Source organism: Salvia hispanica, chromosome 2 (genome assembly GCF_023119035.1).
Source record: "Salvia hispanica cultivar TCC Black 2014 chromosome 2, UniMelb_Shisp_WGS_1.0, whole genome shotgun sequence".
Lineage (NCBI taxonomy): Eukaryota > Viridiplantae > Streptophyta > Magnoliopsida > Lamiales > Lamiaceae > Salvia > Salvia hispanica.
In genome coordinates this window covers 24,512,937-24,531,047 of record NC_062966.1, presented here as the reverse complement: position 1 = coordinate 24,531,047, position 18,111 = coordinate 24,512,937, and the positions used below count along the sequence as shown (strand labels likewise).

The following is an 18,111-nucleotide window of genomic DNA, read 5'->3' as shown; positions in this document are numbered from 1 at the left end:
CTAGATATTAATCACCACTACCCAATATACCAGGCTTATTGGGTTGCGAAAAACTCGCACCATTTGGTAAGTCAAAGTAGTGCATAATCAATACCGTATGCTCAATGCTAACGTACATTGATTGAGAAATAATTTACGAGACCTCGTCTTTCAGTAGATAGCATAAAGACTGTCTCATTGTTAGATCCATTCAGTGCTATACCACACCAACGTCATCTTATTTCGGTAAGGCTTAGAAATAATCGGACTGACGTTGCAACCTTTCACGATAGGTAGTCTAAGCCTATCTAGGTTGTGAAATTTTTCTTTTTCTTTGTTTAGAACTGACCGTGTTACCTTAAAGTGAACGACGCCCACAACGGGTCTACTAAAACAAAGACTTAGACTTTGTTAAGTTACTTATACATTTAAATATGCAATAAACATCCATTAAATGTAAAACATAACAACATTATGACAAAAATAATCTGTTTATTCATTTGGAAAATAAAATAAGAGTTTTAACAGTATTCAATCACTCGAAAGGTGATTTCTAGTATACAAACTCTAACAAATACAGGCTGCCATCCCTTCTTGAAGTCATCTTTACTTGAGAATCATTGCATATCCCCATCTCACCATTTTCAGAACTGAATGAGTATCATTTCCTCTCAAGAGTTTCCTAAGAGATCAAGTTCCTCTTGACTTGTGGAATATATCTAACATCTGTCAACAGATTCACATAACCATCATCAACTTTCAACATAATGCTGCCAATTCCTTTGATTCTACAAGTCTGATCATTGCCTAAAAGTATAGATCCATCAATATCACAAAGATCTTGAAACCAATCTCTGTTGGGATACATATGAAAAGAGCAGCCTGAATCTATGATCCAAGACCCCCTCTCATTGCCTTCCATGACATTCATTATCTCATGAACTTCACCTTCATCCCCATTCACTACATTGGTGTGAGACTGATTCTCTGAAGCCTGCTTCATCTTCCAAGCATAGCAATCACGTTTTAGGTGCCCTGGCTTCTTGCACTAGTGGCAAGAACGACTTTCTTCGACTCCAGAAATCTCAGGCTTTGGTTCTTCAAATTTCTTTCTGATGTTGTGAGACTCTGGCTGGGACTCAGGCCTTCTCACAACCCCCTTCTATAACTCTTTTGCCACTAGAGCAGCATTAACTTCACCAAATGTAATCGGTTTATCCCTCCCATACAAAATTGCATCTCTCATTTGATCATAGAAGGGATGGAGGGCATTTAATATCAAAATGGCCTTATCTTCATCACTAATTTTTACATCTACAACTTCAAGATTGTCTATGGACTTATTGAAATCCTCAAGTTGTTCAAGAATCGACTTATCTTCTGTGAAGCTGTAGGAATAGAGTCTTCTCTTCATGTACAATCGATTGGCCAAGGATTTGGCCAAATAGACTTCATCTAGCTTCTTCAAAACACCTGCAACAGTAGTCTCAGCTTGCACCTCTCTTGATACCTTATCACCAAGGTATAGAATTACAGCACTGTGCGCTTTCATCTGTATCGGCCGGAGTCAATGCCGAAGCCAAGCCTTGCTGCACAAGAACCGCACGCATCTTCATTTTCCAAGACCGTGATCGTTCTTCCCCGTGAACTTTTCAGCTTCAAGTTGTGCCGCCATTGCTACTTTCACCGTTGATTTCAAGTTCCCACCGGACAACGCCAATTGTTGTAATTAACATAAGAAATCAACCGATGAACCCTAGAATTTGGGTGTGAGAATTTTTGGGAGAGAAGAAGACTTTTGCAGAGAGAATCTACTGAACTTTTATTCAATGAAGTCAAGTGATCGAACTCTACAACATGAGCTAATTTCTATTTTTTATATTCTACCAAAACTAAGTATATAAGAGCTACACTAGTCAGTTACAACTACACACTCAACTGCCTTAAACGGATAGTTGACAACTCATTATTCCATCTTACTTCTTGATCTAGTAGGCTGCTTCTCCACCTTTACACCATGTACCCTCAGCTATTGTTGTGACTCACCATATTCCTTAACAATAGCAAAGAACGTGGATCCACAATTATATTATCTAGTGCATCACCGTGTTTGACAAAGCGTTCAATCATTTTAAGATGGTTAAACCCACCACGATAACCAACAAACTTAGCTTCCTTGATGTGATAACAAGCTTCCCAAAATTTGTACTCTCTCTTATACGTACTTCTACCAAAACCTACCATCGTTGCACTCATAACACTTACGACCATAACACCTTTTGTTCATCTCTTGATGTGTTACCTTTTATCGAAAAAGGAAGCCAAACTGCTGTTGATCTAATAGGTGTTACTACTTCAAGAGTTTGATTAGAAGATAAAACATACGAAAGAGACTAAACATAAAGTAGCCGGTCATGTATGTGAGTTGAATAGCGAAGGGTTGTTATCCATGAGTCGGTTAACGATGCCTTTCGAAGTACCTTCACCATAATAGTTACTTAGCATCCCTTAAAGTGAGACAAATTATATTTTTCGCATCCTTTACTCATTACAACTTAATACTAACACGTATTACCATATTTCTTATGGATTCATTACTACTCCCTCCGGGCTCCACGTCTGCGAATATGAGTCCCGTTTAGTCATTTTAGTCCATCCACGAACATGAGTCCTGGTTCATTTACCGTAAATGGTAATAGGGTCTCTGTTAGGGACCTAAATCCCTAACGATCCGATAAAACGGAAAATAACAAATATAGATAATCCGGCGCCCGTGAGGGTCGGCAGAAATAAGGATCTGGGCGGCTGTGCGCGGGTTCCAACCCGTCGGGCAACGGCTACAGATCACAGATCAGATATACGTTCCGGCTGTGCGCAGAGACCTTTCGTCGGGCAGCAGGTAGCGTAACGAATTATGGATTTAAAGCATTTCGCAAGGCATTTAGCCAAAATAATATATTCATTGATTGGATTATTAAATATGATAACAAGCTCTCCTATTTATAATACTAGAATACTACTACCCTAACTTATTGAATAAGAAAACAAAGATATGAAAAAGATATGGTGAAATAAAAGATAACTAAATAATTGAGATTTCCTAAGATATAGAGGATCGTATCAACTCCCCCACGGTTAAAATCCGTCTTGTCCTCAAGGTGGAAACCACGAAGCAACGATGATAGCTGAAAGCAAAAGCTTTGGCAAGACGTCTCCTCCTGGATCAAACATATATCGAATAGCTGAATGTATACCTTGATCACCTCTATAAAAAATCAACCAAGGAGACCTAATGTGGCAGGCAGAATTCCGTGCCAAAATGAAAAACATGTTCACACCTCCAAGAATGCTCAAACATGGCGTGTCATTGCGCGGAGGGATCAACCTTGCATCGGTGTCGAGCGATGTTGATCGATGATTCATATTTAGAACATCACTGACATTCAAACCCACATAAACACAAGCAATTATGGGCAAACCGGTGTAAGCACCATCTTCTTTCTTGCCCCAACAATTTCCAACAACATTTGTGGATGACACTTGAACGTCATTGAGTGCGGCGACGATCATCTTTATTTCATCAGTGATATTATCTTCCTCTACATCATCTAACAATGCCACTTCTCGATGTGTTGGCACAATAAGATCACCAATCTTCTCATCATCTACCCCAACGAGCACTTGAAGCGACATATTGTCGGTCTTGACGATCTCTTCCAGGGACTCATTGATTGGAACATCAACATCAAGATTAGCGCCCCCATTGTGAGCAACGTTGTTGGGAACATCCTCAACTAGATATTCGTCATCACTATTCTCCCCAAACCCAACATTCAACTCGGCGAGAAGGCGGCTTGCTCCAATCTATAAACACGCAATTTCTCGTTGTAATCACTTACTGCAGCTAGTTGGGCTGGGCAAGGAGCTGTGCGGTGACTCAGGGATCGGTTAAACTGCGTAGGCTGCAAGGTCTGCGGGCAACGATAGTCGAGCGGATCCCAACGACTAGGCGGACCCAGTGGTGGTTGATCATAATCCGAATATTCTAGCGATGCACGGCGAGGCGGTGGTTCCCAACAAGAGGGCTGCCGCGACTGTGGCGGGTCGTAACACGTGGCTGGCAAATTAAACTGTTGATCATACCCGCCTATTTGGTGACGATGTTGTTGATATCCTGGTGGGTCCCAAAATGAAACCCTACAATTTCTCCCCTCGCGACGATATCGATCTCTCTGCGGGCTGTCACGCGCGCCGAAGTAGGGTTTCTACCACGAAAACCCCTATCCCCTGTGCTCCGTTGATGCTGATCATCAAACCCCAAATCATCTATATCTTCGTCGTCATACGGTTGACCATTGCCACAAGACCACGCTGGTTCCATATTTTCAAACCTACGGTTTGTATCTTCTCTCCAAGAATCCAATTTGTCGAGTCTATCAATCAAGCGATCCAATTTATAACCCACAGAATCATCGTGGTTCGCATCCTCCGTTGGGCTACCCTCACGGTCCACCTCGTCGGTCTGCTGTCGGTTGAAACTGACGTTGCCTCGGCGGCCAATCGCATTATCACGGCGCGACGAGCCATTCGGAAAGCAGTCGGGACGGTTTGCGCCCCAACCTTGCCTACCGTTGTTGTTGTATCGTCTCATGAGTACACGGATAAAAGCACCAATTGTTAGAGACCTAAATCCCTAACGATCCGATAAAACCGAAAATAACAAATACAGATAATCCGGTGCCCGTGAGGGTCGGCAGAGATAAGGATCTGGGCGGCTGTGCGCGGGTTCCAACCTGTCGGGCAACGGCTACAGATCAGATATACGTTCCGGTTGTGCTCGGAGACCTTCCGCCGGGCAGCAGGTAGCGTAGGAAAGTATGGATTTAAAGCATTTCGCAAGGTATTTAACCAAAATAATATATTCATTGATTGGATGATTAAATATGATAACAAGCTCTCCTATTTATGATACTAGAATACTACTACCCTAACTTATTGAATAAGAAAACAAAGATATGAAAAAGATATGGTGAAATAAAAGATAACTAAATAATTGAGATTTCCTAAGATATAGAGATCATATCAGTCTCACATTCCACTGACTTATTTCACTCACATTTCATTTAAAACTAATATATCCAAGTGAGACTCATATTCCACTAACTTTTTTTCATCCATTTTTCTTAATATTTCTTAAATGACGGACGGAGGAAGTACATTATCTATGAGGCTAAACTGCTTTTTTAAATCATTCTTATTTGCTTTTTTAAATCATTCTTATTTAATATATTTATTTGTATTTATTTTTAATTAAATTTTACAATGCGACTAAGTTATACTAGTAGTAGTTAATACAGATTTTATTTCAAGTAAATTCTACTAATAATTAAGAAATAGAAAAGTACATAATTAAAATTCTAATTATGCATCAGGGATAAAAAAAACTATTTATTTTAATTCATTTCCTAGGGAGTGATCAATTGCTAACTCATCATTTAATTGCTACCTACAACTAATTTAAGGCCATAAGATTTTAGAAAACATGTGGTCTATAATTTGCCACGTGTAATTTTCGTTTTTATTAATTAAATCGAAAAAGATAAAAAAAAAACTCTAAATTAGAGATTTGGATGAAAATGTCAATATAGTGTTCCGAAAATATCAACACAATGCTTTGAGAATGTCAACATAATGCTTTAAGAATGTTAATATAATGCTTTAAGAATGTTAACCCATTGCTTAGATTGACATTTTTTATATGTATTATAGTATGTTGACATTTCTGCTGTACAAAAAAATTTAAAAATTTTGAATTTTTTTTCAAATTTTGACGTCGGAACATATGCATGTAATATATCGTTGGAATCCTTATAAAATTATCTTTAATTTGATAATCCCTCCGTCCCGCTTTAGGAGTCCCGGTTGTGTTCGGCACGGGTTTTAAGAAATGTAAAGGAAAGTTGGTGAAAAAAAATAGTGGAATGCGAGTCATACTTTTTTATATTAGTTTTATAATAAAATGTGAGTGGAAAAGAGTTAGTGGAATATGGAGCCTAATACCATTTATGGAATATTTCAACCGAGACTCCTAAAGTAGGACACCTAAAAATAGTAAACCGGAACTCCTAAAGTGGGACGGAGGGAGTATATGTTATATGAATCTAAAGTTTTGAGATTTCTTTATAAAGTTAGTTATAACTAATTTTGTAGTTAATTGACATTAATACCCCTATTGATATTTTTTGGAATTAATTCTATGGCCTTATTGACGTTTTTTATTGATCATATTGACATTTTAAGATTGATAAACTAAGCCTTTAATTTGAATATCTAATAACTATTATTTAATTATCAATTAAATATTAAGTTAAAAATATAACACTCCCTTCGTTTCCTTTAATTATGAATTTACGAAAATTGAAGTGGGGTCTTAAAAAATACTGGAAATGGTATTCCAGATGAGATATTCATTTGGCCAAACAAAGAAATAAACACTCCACGCATAACATCAAATATTGGAGTATTGATCATAATATTGATTGGCTTGAAAGAAAAATATAAATAATACGCGTAGCTACAATTGAATGACAGTTGTCGTGAAAATAAAAAGCCACGTAGGATTAAACGTATTTTGGCCATGGAATCCTTCATTATGAGAATCTAGAAACCTTATAGCTTTCAACAAATATTTATCTGCCAAACAATGTGCACATTCTAGACCTCACAATATATTACTCAAATATTACTTCATTATTAATACTAATTATATTAATAATGACACTCCTTCAGTTTATTTGTATCTGCATTAAAGATTTAACTATTTTTGGGAAAATTATTTTAGGAGTGTTATTGCCATGTGTTTAATATATTTTAATGTTAGGCTTGTCATTTTGGTGTCTCACCCACATTTTTTTCTACATTCGTTATTTTATTAATTAAAAATATTTATATATAGTTTAAGATAATTAGTTAGGAATATACTATCTCTGTTCTTTTTCAATTTTCGACATAGTAATTGACTTATACTCAATATTTTATTTTGTAATATTAACTAAATTAAGGTCATGCACTTAAAGAAAAGGTTACGGGACATAAAAGAGATCAATATTAACCACATACATTAACATTACTTAAATTAATATATCTATACATGCTATGCACTCTCTCTTATTTAATCACCATACATATTACATACAAGCCAAGCCACATCTTAAGTTATTAATTAATTAACTAATTACATCTTCCACAAGTCTCTCTCTCATCATCCACGTACACTAGAGACTTCCCTCAAGTAAATTAATGACGTGACTTGCTTCACATATATATACACACACACACCACAAATACATATGAAGTATACCTCAAATTTGACACACTAAAACTTTACAAACAAACTAAACTCATCCTCAAAAAACAACTACCATCTCTTTCAAGTAACACCACAACTACTTACTTCATTATATCATCCAACAAACTCATATCATCAATCTCCATTTCACAATAGCATGATCAAGATCAACGTCAACGACGAGTATCTCTGCGTGGTCAGGACAAAATCCTTCGCGGATTTCTTCGTGCACGCCCAGCTACTCCTCGTGCCCTCGTCCCCATCCGACCTCCTCCTGAACCCGAGCCAGGAGACGATAGCCTCGCTCCTGAAGTCCTCGGTAAATTCAAGAGAGTTGAATTCGATCTTATTGGACTACTTCAGCATCAGTGCAGAGGCATCACACCTCTGCACGAATATACTCAAAACCTTAATCCATCTCCAAACCATCTACAGATCGATCAGCAATGATCAAATCATCGATCCAGACACGATATCTGATCTCCTGGACAGCCCCTTGCCCTCGGGCCTCGACAGGAGGGGGTTTGGGGAGATCCAGGAGAGGCAGGCGCGGGTGCTGGAGCGGCTGAGGTCGAGCAGGAAGAAAATGGCGGGGAAATTGAGGGTTTTGGAGTTTGTGTGGGGGTGTGATAGGGTTGTGGTGATGAGAGGGGTGGTGGAGCAGCTGGATGTGGCGGCGAAGGGGGCGTATATATTGAGGAGGGATTTCGACACGATGGGGAGGGCGGTGGAGAGGATCGGGGGAGAGATCGAGCACGATAGGGCGATGGTGGAGAGGGGGAGGGGTGTGGAGGTGGTGAGGGAGAGTGAGTTTGGGGTGAGGAGGCAGGCGGAGGAGTTGGAGGAGCATGTGTATCTTTGTTTGCTTACCATTAACAGAGCTCGAGCTATGGTGGTTAGGGAGATTTGCAGGAGTTCTATGACCTAGATTAGTATCATAGTATGTGTATTTATGTATATGAAGGGGTTGTGTAGATATATTTATGTTTTCCTTCATTTGTACTATTTGTATTGCATTTTAATTATATTGTTTTCGTTTATGAATTGGAAAAAGATGAGATTTGTTTTATGATTATAATGTTTTGAACTTCATGCTAATGTTCTGATTTAATGTGAATGACATGCTTCTTTTTGAGTGGTACGTTAAATGAAAATGGTAATCCCTTAATCCAACATGAGTCTCGTTTGAACTCAACACGAATTTTAACAAATATTTCATATACAAAAAGTGAGTAAAAGAAAATAGTGAAATGTAAAACTCATTTCTATGCTCCTTCTGTCTCATTATAAATGAAACGTTTTCTTTTTTGAATTGTTCAATTGAAAATGAAACAATTCCTAAAAAGTCAGCCTTTTCCGAGCACCATATGAGCTCGATGAAAAAGTGCTCGGAAATAACCATATACCGAGCATATATCGAGCACATGATGTGCTCTGCAAATGGCTCGCCGGAAACAATTCCTAAAAAGGGAAATACCATCCCTACTTTTTCCATATTATTCTCTCTTCATTAACTAATAAAACAATACTCCCTCCATCCCATAGTAGATGTCACACTTGAGAGATGACACGAGATTTTACGAGATGTTATTTTGTGTGTTAAGTGGTGAGAGAAAATATAATTTTATAATTGATGTGAGAAAGAACTTTTTCCAAAAGAGGAAATGTGACATCTTTTGTGGGACAAACTAAAAAAGAAAGTGTGTCATCTATTATGGGACGGAAGGAGTACTATATTAAATTTCGAACCTAAAAATAAATGTTTCATATTTAATTGGACGGAGAGAGTGTAATAAAAGGTGAGTGAAATAATTTTGTGGAATGTGAAAACTACCTATCATTTTGAGTAAGAGTAAACCGAGATTTTTAATTGTGGACGAATTAAAATAGTAATCTAGCACTGCTAATGACGGATGACGGGCAGAGGATGTATTTATTAGTGATTGTGGCCTTTAAATGTATAGCTCAGATGAAGTTTGGAAAGACGAGTGATGCTGGAGAGTGGAGAGATCGGTTGGAGGCTTCATCAACGTCTTATAATTAACTTATAAGGCCAGCTCCAACGATTACATTAAACTCAAATTCATTTTTGAGTATATGTCACATAAAAAATAATTTTATTTTAATCATTTACACTAACTTCAAATTTTACACCATTTTTTAAGTATGCGTCTCACAAAAGTTTTGCAGTAGCTACAATATTACCCATATTTGGTGTTTATTTGTAGAAAAATGCAAAAATGAGTTTGGATTTGCAATATGATTGGAGAAGTTTTTTCACCAAAAATGAGATTTGAGGAAGAGAGATCAACTGAGGAAGTATGGAAAGTACTAATTTTCGAAGATATGTCTTTTTAAACCTACAATAAGCCTTTATATTGGCATACAAAATCGTAAACATAGATTGATTTAAATCATAAGGAAAAAAATCAACCATGTTTGGTTTGCATAAGGAATGCAAAATAAAAATAATTGTGATTCATTGTCTAATTTCATTCCTTATTACTAGAAATAAAGTTTACGACTAAAATACAATGATATTATGCTACTACTAAGTTACTAGAATGGGACTATATATTTCGTATGTTGGTTACTGCTCTCTTGCTGCAATTTGAAATAATTTCTGCAACTTAATTGGACTTAGAAATGATTGAAAAATATAGATATACCGAGAATTGATCTGCTGAGCAGCCTCTCCATGTCATATCTCTCCCTCTCTCTTCTCTGTGAATTTATCGTAAATCAATTTTATCCCTCTCAATTTCACGCATCTCATTCTTCAATTCTCACAATCAATTTTACGCATCTCTTCAATTCACAAAGCTACTCTATCAATTTCATGCATCTGATCTTCTACAATTCACAAAAGCCACTCTATCAATTTCACACATAAGATTCTTGAAACACACAATTTTTCTTTTTCTTTTTTTTTAATTTTATTTTTTTATTTTCCCCTTTTCGTATTATGTTATGGTTTGGTTTTTAATTTTTTGTATTAAAAAGACATGCAGTCAGCTAGTCACATTGGGATTTTCTATTTTACTTTATAAATTAATGTTCGACAATAAGGCTTTTCTTCGTTAACGTCACATACTTATTATTTTTATCTTATATTAAATGATAAAAAATACATTTCCTCTATTCTTGCAATTAAAATAATTTCAGAGGTATAAAATGTTATTCAAACAAAAAAGATAGATGCAGTAGCATTAAAGAAAAGTTCCTAATTCCTAATATATTAAAGAAAGACTTTTTATTTGCTGTCAGAAAACTGACTGACAGCTAGTCAAAGGTTAAATATGCATCTACTTTCTACCAAATCTAAGACAGCGTCAACAAAATTTAATTTAAAACAATTGCCAAAGCTGACAGACAAAATTTGAATCCAGTTTGAATTTCTAAATTACATTAAATAGTGAGTCAACATTAAGTTGCGATTTACAGGCATTTTTTTACAAAATTTGTTACGTTAAGATTTTAATCTTATTACTTAATAATTAAAGAAAGACTTTTTTATTTCTTCATTCTTTTTGATGAAATTCATCATCATTATTCAATCCAAATTATAAGTACGCAAATTCGCTATTAATGTTGTTGGCTATAATAAACACTTTTCGCAATTCAGTATAAAAAACTAAATCGCAGTTTATCCAATAAAACTAAATTTAAACAGCTGGCACTACAAAATGAAGTTGGATAATATAATCAATATTTATCTCTAAATTTAAATTAAACGTAATTTGCTTGCAAATCTTGAAGTTTTCGGCAGAATCCTATTGAATTATTGACTCTTTCGACTTTAGCAATTTAACTATCGATATTAGAAATTTTGTATTAGTAATTAAAAGTCTGAAAAATAAAAATAAATATCGAAAAAATTATATTAAATTGAAAATACAAAGTGTTAATGGAATCGGCGACAGTGGTAACCAATTCTGAATATTCCTCACAGCAGCCATTGAAATCCCTCTGTAACAAAGCGATTGGGCCAACTCCCATGACTAATCATCTCATCTTCAATTAATTCCTTCAATCATTCTTTTTCTAAGCCCCAATCTTCATTTATCTGTTGGAGTTTTACGTAATCACCTTCTTCGTTTGGAGGGGATTTGGTATTTACTCTGTTTTCTCCAATTTGTAAATAAATCAGCAGCCTTTGCCAGAAATTAGTTTAATATAGTCGCCACCATAGCGATTTCTTCACCTACGACCATCGGTGTCAAATTGTCAATTTATGTAAATTAGTTTATTAAACCCTTCTGCAATATTGTTGAATTCACCGACATCCAGCAAAGCTTGAAGCTTTCTCGTGCAAGAGAAGGTTTGCTATTGAATCCCTCTCTCTTTTATTTTGAACAAGCAGTAGTTGGGAATCTTTTATTTATGCTACCAATTGAGAATTTTAGGTGTGTGTGAGTGTGTTTGTTTTTGTTTCTTACTGGAATTGTGTGGGGAAGGTTTGGTACTAGCTGTGTGTAAAGTTCCAAAGCTGGAAACTTTTTTGGGAAGCTTGAAATTCTGATTGTAGTTGCTGCTATTTGATATGTTGTGATTATGATTAGTTAACCTTGTGATTGCACATTTTTATGCATAGGTTTCTCAGCCTGTGGGATTCAGTAGAAAAAATTGTGTATTTGCTGAAAGTGTTCAATTTTGTTGGAGTTCTCGTGGTGAAATGGTTGATCACGGGATTGACAAGGATACAAAAGCTTTAGAAACTCCGATGGAGAGAGGCCGGGAGGAGTCTAATAGGACCAATCAAATTGATGTTTCTGATGTGTCAGTTACATTGAGAGAGAGACAGGGTGAGGGGGACAGTCTCAATGGAAGTTCTAATGATCGACAAGATGATCAATCTATGGATGGTGAGTTTGATTTGCCTTCGACACCTCTGGCCAACGTTCGACAATCAAATTTGTCCCAGTCGTCTTCTGCGGTAGAGGTCTCTTCGGTGAATGATCTCAGTCTTACTCCATCGCCTAGGATGCACAAAGGTTAGAAATCATGGTTATTAATTGCAAGGACTGGAAATTCAGATAAAGTTGAAGATTGGAACCGATTAGTTAAGCTGAAGCTCTGCCTGTCACACTGTCAGATCGATGCTGTTTTTCTCACTTGAACATTTTCTTTGTGTCTTAAGGATTGGACCATTGCATTACAGCACCTGTGGAGAGAAATCTCTTCCTTGAAAATGAAGAGCTAACATTTACGCGATCAATGACTGAGAAAAGGATGGGCGTGGGTAGTCCATTGTCTGCTCTAAAGTTGGATAGACTCTCTGAACGTGAGAAGGTTAGATACATTGCATAAATGTCTTGAATTCATTCTCATTTGTGCTTCTCAACATGCTTCTTTGTGTATCCAGTGGAAGGTGCGGGTTATACATATCTGCTTTTTCATTTGCTAAAGTGGCATTCTGGTTTAGATTAATCTCGCGTAGCATGTATGCTTTACTCTGGCTGTGGGTTTGTCTCATTGCTTTTCACATAGCTTGATGTTTGCCTGAGAAAATGATTTCCTAAACTTAGTAGCATGACAGTCACCCTCGAACAATTGCTTTGCCAACTAGAGGAACTTGTCTCTGAAGTGGGTAATGTCCTATAATCCTTCAATAACCATGGATCAGGAATATAACTATTTGATGAAAGGTATATGGAAATAATGGAAGAGTCCAATGAGAACTGAGAAGACAAATTGACTGACTACGATGCAAGATGTGCATTTAGTTTGTAACGTGTCAGTGCGACATCTTAATATGCTACACTTGCATTTGGATTGAAGGAATCGGATTATCGGAGTGATTTATATGTGAACTTTGAAGTCCGTCAATTAAATATTCAAGTCTTTGTTTTAGTGATTTTGACAAATCTGATTTGTAGTTTGTGAATGCCTTCTCCCAAATCCTCTTTTTAAATGAATCAATTAGTATAAGTGTAACCTGAGAGAACCCTGCACAACCGAAGTTGAACACCAATGCGGAACATAAGAACACAATGCATGAATGTGCGGTTAAGCTCAAATATTGGTTCCCTACTCATTAATTATAGACGTTGTGCTCGACTTCTTATTTCCTTAGATATTAGAGCATTAGACAAATATTGATGCTTCTTTTTTCCTGTAAGTTTGTTTGATCAAAGTAATATTAACTGCTTTCAGCTTGCTGTTGTTCTTTTACAAAAAATCCATTATGTATTCAGCTATACATGTTGAGACAGAAAAAAGCACCAGTTGATTATTTTTATGACAGAAATTGTTGATGTACAACGCCCAAATCAATGCTTTATCTCTGTGCTGCCTAAAATAACTTCTTTAGTATTGGATTCTTTGTTATTGGATATCTCATTGGCTTTTGTAGTTTTTCCAATCATTTTCTAATGGTGTTATATACTGGGAAGGGGTTCTGGATCTTAACACTTTCTTCATACTTATGTTGATCCAAGCATCCAAAATAAATCGTTTGGTACTCTCATTTTAAAAATGACGCGATAGATGTCCTTGTTTTCATCACAGAGACATGAATCTTTACATCATATGCAATTTGAAAGATATGCTTATTCAAGGGTACCACCCATGTATTTACCATTTATTCACTCTTATCAATAGTCTCTCGAGCATTTGAGGCAGAACATATTGCGCACCTATTTGGACTTATAAGAAGGATATATTTTTTATTGATTTTGTATTTTTATGTTGTTTTGGTCCAGAAACAATTAATTGTGGAGATAATGAAGATCCAAACGGATGGAACTGTGGAGGTTGACCTCACTAAGGATTCTCCTGTAGCTTCATCGTTATTAGAGCTCCATCAGTTGGATAGAGTTCCTTCTACTATTGATTATATTGCTACCGATCATAATAAATCGGTCCCAAAACTAAAGATTGCAGTGCTTGTAGTTGGAACAAGAGGAGATGTACAGCCATTCCTTGCTGTTGCAAGGAGACTTCAGGTAAGGCATAAGTTTCATGTTAAGCAATCTCCAATAGTTTTACATCCCCATTATTTATTGCTTATTCTAAATGAGAACAGGCATACGGTCATCATGTAAGGTTGGCAACTCACGCAAATTTCCGTGGATTCGTGAAGTCAGCTGGGGTGGACTTTTACCCGCTTGGTGGTGATCCTCGTGTTTTGGCTGGATGTAAGAGGTCTTCAACATGAATACACATTCCTAATAATTCCAGAATATTTAATATTAATGTACCATAAAGTAATCAAGTGTGATGACTCTTCTGTGATCCATGATTCATAATTGCATAATAATTATGCAATTAGGTTTTTTATTTTGTCACATCATAGTTGTATGTTGGAGCAGACCATATAGATTCAAGATTCTAACTTTTTTAAGTGAAGCAGTTGCCAAAGTCGGTTTCAGAAATTAATCGAATTTGACGGTTTTGAGCATATTTCATAACTAAATCTATTTCATGCAACTGCAGATATGGCCAGAAATAAAGGTCTTATTCCATCAGCGCCAGGAGAGATCGCTATACAACGTAAACAAATAAAGGCCATTATTGAATCTCTGCTTCCAGCCTGCACAGAACCAGATCTAATTACTGGCGAACCTTTCAGAGCTCAGGCAATTATTGCAAATCCTCCTGCTTACGGTCAGTTGTTGCAACTCTCATACCGCAGTTTAGAATCCTAATTCAGATTTTGTCTAGAACTTTACATATTCAATCTAAATTTGTTTGACTTTTTTTTGTGGAATTCTTGAACATATTATAGGCCATTAGATATAATCATTGATTACTGAATTAATTTTTTAGCTAAAAAATTGAAAACGCATGTCACGTTCAATATTGAGATATACTGATCTATATTTTACATGCCATTGAGATGATTTTCTTGTTATCAGGACATGCACACGTGGCTGAAGCTCTTGGTATTCCCATGCACATTTTCTTCACAATGCCTTGGACGTAAGCTAAAATTACTGCTTACCCTTTTCATTTTGTGTTGGTTAGTTTATCCCGTTTAATTATGTGCTGAATTACAGGCCTACGTATGCATTTCCTCACCCATTAGCACGTGTGCCTCAAAGTGCGGGATACTGGGTATGTGCAATTGTTTTGAGTTGCTCTTGTCAAATTTGGTGAATCCGGATTGTAAATGAATATGTTCTATGATATTTTTTAATTGATCCAGCTCTCGTATATTCTTGTGGACTTACTGATATGGTGGGGTATAAGAGGACTTATTAATGAGTTCAGGAGAAATAAACTGAAGCTTCCCCCTATTGCATACTTCAGCTCATATCATGGGTCGATTTCTCATCTCCCGACAGGCTACATGTGGAGTCCCCATGTCGTACCCAAGCCAGATGGTAAGGCCATCTTTGAGTTGCTTGATATTTTTTATTTAGTACATCAGATTAATTATGTGAATAGCCTAATTTGTGTTGATACTGTTCTCGGCATTCTTCTTCATTGAGTTTCCATGTATAATTTCATCTGTTGATTTCATAGTCATTTGGCTAAATTGCACGATAACTTGTACTAGTAATCTAAGAATATTAGTTCAGAATATGTAATTTGTTTCGTAATATTACCCGTATGGGTTTATCCTGACAATTGATCTGAAGTTCAAAGCTTATAACTTCAAAGCAATCTATCTACTTAAGCATTCATAGCTGATGTTATTTCTCCAATGCAGACTGGGGGAACCAGGTTGATGTCGTCGGCTACTGCTTTATGAACCTTGGATCAAAGTATGAACCATCTGAAGAATTTGCTGAGTGGATACAAAAGGGATCTCAACCAATTTATATTGGGTTCGGAAGCATGGTAGGTGGCAATGCAGCTGGAGACGTGGTTAACTGGTATTTTTTTGAGTTTCTCAATAGTTTGGCCGAACTCGTTAATAATATGTTTTGTCTGCTTGTTAAGCCTCTTGATGATTCAAACAAAACTACAAACACCATCTTGGAGGCTTTAGAGATTACAGGCCAAAGAGGAATAATCGATCGAGGCTGGGGAGACCTCGGTAATTGTAAGTATCTTTTGCTGGTTCGATCTCTTGGTATTTCTTTCTGCTTCCCCCTGTCTAATCCACAACTTTTTCCATGACTTCTAAGGAGATTTTTTCCGTTTCAGATTCAAAGATTCCGGACAATGTTTTCGTGATTGTGGATTGCCCTCATGACTGGTTGTTTCCTCAATGCTCTGCTGTGGTAAGTTTGTATCTCAACATAATTGTAACTGCATACATATAATGATTACATATCACATACTTATCCAACCATTACAAACATTTATTTCCCTCTGTGTGTCGAAAATCGAAATTATTTGCAGGTTCATCATGGTGGAGCTGGGACTACAGCAACTGGACTAAAAGCAGGGGTAAAGCCTTTTGAGCTTTTCTTGTTTTTTTTTTATAAATTATGGAAAATAATTGAGGCCAATATATTTCCTAATATATCTTTGATTTATTCCTGAGATATGTTTCCGACTAGAATTAGGGTTCTCTACTTTCCTTATGAATTCATCCTGAAATTATATAGTGAATTGAAATATATGTCTTGGCATTGCGAATTGGGTAAACAATTCCTTGTGTTCATCTCGTTTGTTTATATTTGAGACGCGCTTTGTAATCTACTCAGTGTCCAACAACCATTGTTCCGTTCTTCGGGGATCAGTTTTTCTGGGGTGAGATAATCTACCAGAAAGGACTCGGGCCTGCTCCAATTCCCGTATCGCAGCTAACCGTTGAATCCCTCGCAGAAGCTATAAGATTCATGCTGCATCCAGAGGTGAAATCTCGAGCGATGAAGGTAGCATCTCGTATCGGAAAAGAAGATGGCGTTGGAGCCGCGGTCGATGCTTTCCACCGCCACTTACCAGCGGAGGTCCCGTTGCCGCCACCGTCTCCGCCCCTGGATAAGGATGACGGCCCAGATCCTATGCAATGGCTGTTCACTCAGTTTGGTAGAATCTGCTGCTGGGCTTGTGGTTCTTAGATTTTGTTACCATTGTACATAGATTAGGTTACTATTCATTTATTTATTTTTATTATGATTAAATCTTTGTGCTTTGCTTGTGACTAGGTTGAATTTAATTGAAATGCACATAAATTAATAAATACGTTAAGTTTTTATATTTATTTAGAAATAACTCAATAAATTTTGTAATTAAAAATTGTTCCGTAAGTACATAAAAGACAATATAAAATACTCGTATTATTCTTCCTCTATTTTCAAGTTCTCATTCTCCAATAAAAATATTTTATTTATTTTTAACTCTTATCTATAAGATAGTAAATCTTTAGTATTTTACTATAAATGATAAATAGATGTCACATTCTATTAAAACTCATTTCACTCACATTCTACGATAAAATCAATATAAAAAAGTAGATTTCATATTCTACTAATTTTTCCAACTCACTATTATTAATATTTCTTAAAATTTGTGGTCACATTAAATGTGACTTATATTATGGGAAGGGAGGGAATATTTTATTGTACTTATATTATGGGAAGGGAGGGAGTATTTTATTGTGATCTATCATATCCTTATTCAAATGTTATTAAAGATATTGAAGATATCATTCGGATTGCATATCTTAAAAACAATTTGCTGTTCATGACTATAACCTCATTTTTCGCCGAAACCAGTGGGATTACAAGCGTGAGAATCGTACATTTAGTATGTAATTAATAAAATAATAAACCATCCTCGTAATTATGATAATGAAGTTGTATGAAAAAAAAAGGAAATGTTACATGTGTACGTTTCTTCTCAGCCCACGCAACATTAGGGAGTAGTAGTATTTTATTGTTACT

At 36.3% G+C, this 18,111-nt stretch overlaps 2 protein-coding genes across 4 annotated transcripts; both read left to right on the top strand.

Annotated features, from left to right (window-relative positions):
* The first annotated feature begins 7,358 nt into the window (after positions 1–7,358).
* LOC125203807 (UPF0496 protein At3g49070-like) lies at positions 7,359–8,298 on the top strand. The gene has a single exon (XM_048102262.1). The coding sequence runs from the start codon at positions 7,485–7,487 to the stop codon at positions 8,253–8,255; it is 771 nt and encodes a 256-aa protein (XP_047958219.1). The 5' UTR covers positions 7,359–7,484; the 3' UTR covers positions 8,256–8,298.
* Positions 8,299–11,241: 2,943 nt separating this feature from the next.
* Positions 11,242–17,429, top strand: LOC125207891 (sterol 3-beta-glucosyltransferase UGT80B1-like). 3 transcript variants are annotated; one of them, XM_048107398.1, is made up of 15 exons: positions 11,243–11,648; positions 11,922–12,321; positions 12,468–12,619; positions 14,032–14,274; positions 14,355–14,466; positions 14,765–14,935; positions 15,187–15,250; positions 15,328–15,385; positions 15,477–15,654; positions 15,984–16,114; positions 16,217–16,319; positions 16,424–16,500; positions 16,622–16,669; positions 16,930–16,975; positions 17,051–17,429. In XM_048107398.1, exons 2-15 carry the CDS (start codon positions 12,003–12,005, stop codon positions 17,284–17,286), a joined length of 1,938 nt encoding a protein of 645 aa, XP_047963355.1. In that variant the 5' UTR covers positions 11,243–11,648; positions 11,922–12,002; the 3' UTR covers positions 17,287–17,429. The 3 variants fall into 3 exon arrangements, with proteins under 3 accessions (XP_047963356.1, XP_047963355.1, XP_047963353.1); XM_048107399.1 differs by lacking the exon at positions 16,930–16,975 and having other exon boundaries at positions 11,242–11,648; positions 17,051–17,193; XM_048107396.1 differs by having other exon boundaries at positions 11,244–11,648; positions 16,930–17,429.
* Positions 17,430–18,111: the final 682 nt, after the last annotated feature.